General features: G+C 37.1%; 1 protein-coding gene across 2 annotated transcripts in view; it reads left to right on the top strand.

The window, feature by feature from the left end:
- The window catches only part of LOC105167272 (cation-chloride cotransporter 1), a 12184-nt gene continuing 10572 nt past the window's right edge, over positions 1370–2981 (top strand). The window contains exon 1 of one of the 2 annotated variants that reach the window (XM_011086917.2): positions 1370–1861. In XM_011086917.2, the coding sequence (XP_011085219.1) occupies positions 1671–1861 (191 nt within the window). In that variant the 5' untranslated portion in view covers positions 1370–1670. The remainder of the gene's footprint in view (positions 1862–2981) is intronic. The other variant, XM_020695691.1, reaches the window with a different exon arrangement.

The following is a 2981-nucleotide window of genomic DNA, read 5'->3' as shown; positions in this document are numbered from 1 at the left end:
CTTACTAGTCTAGTGATGTTATCCAAAAATACAATTTTTCATAATTCGAATGAAAACATGCAGCATATGGTCTGATAAATTACAGCATCGTAAATTTTTAGGTCTGATAAACATATATTTTGGGGATGATTATAATGGCTCATTTTATCGTAAAGAAAGTAAAAATCTGATCTTAATTAGAAACAGATCCAACTTAGGGAAATCTGGTGTTCACTGTGTTGTTGTCACGGTTGAAGCAAAATACTACTAGAGAATCCACCTTCAAACCAACAACAAAATCACATAAAAAGGTTTTCATTTAATCATAACAAAACAACCCAACAATTTTTTTGAGGTGCTGGAACAAAGCTTCCTCATAATAATTTTATTTAAAGAAGATGATAGGACGCTTTTGAAAGCTCTGTCATTCCAAACTTGCTCAAATTTGACATTATCCATCTTCACCTACGACACCACTAACATTGCAAATCTTAATCTCTATCATTCCAAAGCTTTCTCAATTTCTTAATCATGCACCATTGCAAACGGTTTGAGCTTGATCAAAATAAGTTGAAGATGTAGACTTCTGTCGAACACCTCGTGTGCATCTCATTTCCCGGCTACAAAGTTTTTACCCGACTCCGAATTTCCGTCAACACTTCTAGTGTTCCAATTCCCAACAGTTTGGAGAGGGGTTTGCATTGCCGCCCTCTTCTGGCAACAAGAAACATGAACGTCACAAGAGTCAAGGTTGTCAATATTCTGTTTACCTTATTTTGTACAAAATGTACTTGCCAGTGATTTCATTGTAATTGTGGTGTTTTGTTCAGCAAATTTACAGTTCACCCCACCACGAGAGCTCTGTTCATCATGGAAATGTGCCGCAGTTGGTGTCTGCATTTGTACCTCATGGTGGGTGGTGCAGATGGGAGAATGCTTCGTGGGGTATGAAATTGCAATTGAGCAATAATTCGGATTTAAAAAATACTTATTTTATGGTGATGATTTTAAAATAAACAAGTAATTAAATAAAATTAGATAGAATACCCAACTCCCTATAATTCAAACTACTAATCAGCTTAAGTAAATGAGGTGTTATTAGTTGAAAGTGGGTAACACATGATGAGATTAGAGTTTAGTAGAAGGTTGAAGTTGTGTAATTTCCTAATTCCAAAACCAAATTGATTTTGTTGATAGTTGATTGGGATTGGATTGAATTTCCTAAAGCGTAAGATATATGAACTCATATGACTAATATTAATACACAACCCCATCTAGAGAACCGCAGGGAGGTCCACTGTTTATCCTAGTCAAGAAACCAACGCGTCGTCTCACACCCGTAATACTCACGCTCCAGTTTCGGTTAAAATAGGTGCAATTGGAAGAGAGAGAGAGAGAGAGTCTCTTACTTGCAAGACAAAAAAGAAACTCCATTTGCTACAATCCTTTATTAAACCCCCTTTCCTCTCTCTCTCTCTCTCTCTCCATTCATAAAAATAAAGAAACAAATCCAGGATTTCGTTTCGTTTTCAATCCTCGTGTTTGAATTGTCAGAGATCTTTCTCTTTTTTTCTTCATTTTCTTGGATCTAATCCCCTTCTTCTTAACCCCTCTTGTTCCATAATCTAGTCTATGTACGTATACAAGGGAAGAAAGCAGATCCACTGAGTTCAACGAATTGAATCAATGCAATGGCGGCTGATAACAATGGAGTGGATATAGAAACGTCTGACGACAATGACTTTTCATCAGGGAGGGGTTTGGGCGGGCGTAAGTACAGACCAGTAATTGCGCAAGATGACGATCGGGCCGTTCTTGAGATGTCGTCCATCGATCCCGGCGGCCGGGCATCGTCTTCGTTGGACACTCCTAACGATCTCAAGTAAGTTCTATCTCACTTTCTTGTGATAACCTTGTGGTCCGGATTGGATGTTGTTAGCTCTAATTTGTATTTATGGGCTTATCGTGGAGCATGTTATGTTCGAATTTTTGGGCCTCAGTTAGTGGAGCAAGGTACAATGGTTATAATGCACAGATGTTTTACCTTGTGTCCGTGTGAAACAAAAGTTGACAATTTATCATGCAATTTGGTTCTTCAGTTATTCCTAGTTACTATACTCGGTGTTTTATAGTCGCCTTACAATCGGTGCTGAACTGATTCTTCTATTTGTTGCTAGCTTTGCTTGAATCATAAACTCACAGAACTACGTAGATGTATTGGGTCTAGTAAAGGCCGCTCTAAGCTTCAAATACATTGCATCATTGAACGAGGAAGTAAGTCTTGAGATTAGTCTAATTTTTTAAAATCATAGGCCTGAAAACAGCAAACAAAATGCTGAGTACTCCTTCAGGTTCCGTTCTTTAGCTTCTCCATCTTCTGTGGTTGCTCTCAGGTCTGCAGGTTAATATTCTATTTTGTTTCCTATTTGTTACTGGGTTTGCCTAGATTGCCATGTACCTGCATCCTGAACAACTAACTTGTTATAGGTGTCTTACCTTGGAAATGCTTTTGATTTTGAGATATGTGCATCATTAATGGCAGCAAGTCACAACCTGAATTACAGGTTATTGATAAGAAATTAATTTTAATTAAAGTTACACTAGTTTTGAAATGTAAAAGTTTTGTTTTCAATCCTTTTTACTAATTTACATGAATGTTCTGCGGCAGCTGAATGGTGGCCTTGAGATTTTAATATTAAAGAAGAATGAACATTTAGCCATCAACTATAGTTTATGACCGAAGTTTAGTTCCTACAGCTGAAATCCACATGCTTCTTACCTGGACCAATCGTGCAAACATGAACAGCATCCGTGTGCTTGTACTATAGATTTATTCTACATAGTGTTAAATTGTTGAGTGCCAGGTTCATATTTTGTTGGTTGTAAAGCCTTCATGAACTGGCTGTGTTGATAATAGTGTCCTATGATGCTTTTACAGATGGGTTGATGTTGTATGCTTATTTTATCAATTTGTTTGAATTATTTTCTTGTATACTTTTGGG

Source organism: Sesamum indicum, linkage group LG8, assembly GCF_000512975.1.
Source record: "Sesamum indicum cultivar Zhongzhi No. 13 linkage group LG8, S_indicum_v1.0, whole genome shotgun sequence".
In the NCBI taxonomy this organism is placed as follows: Eukaryota; Viridiplantae; Streptophyta; class Magnoliopsida; order Lamiales; family Pedaliaceae; genus Sesamum; species Sesamum indicum.
This window is presented reverse-complemented; position numbering and strand designations above follow the sequence as displayed.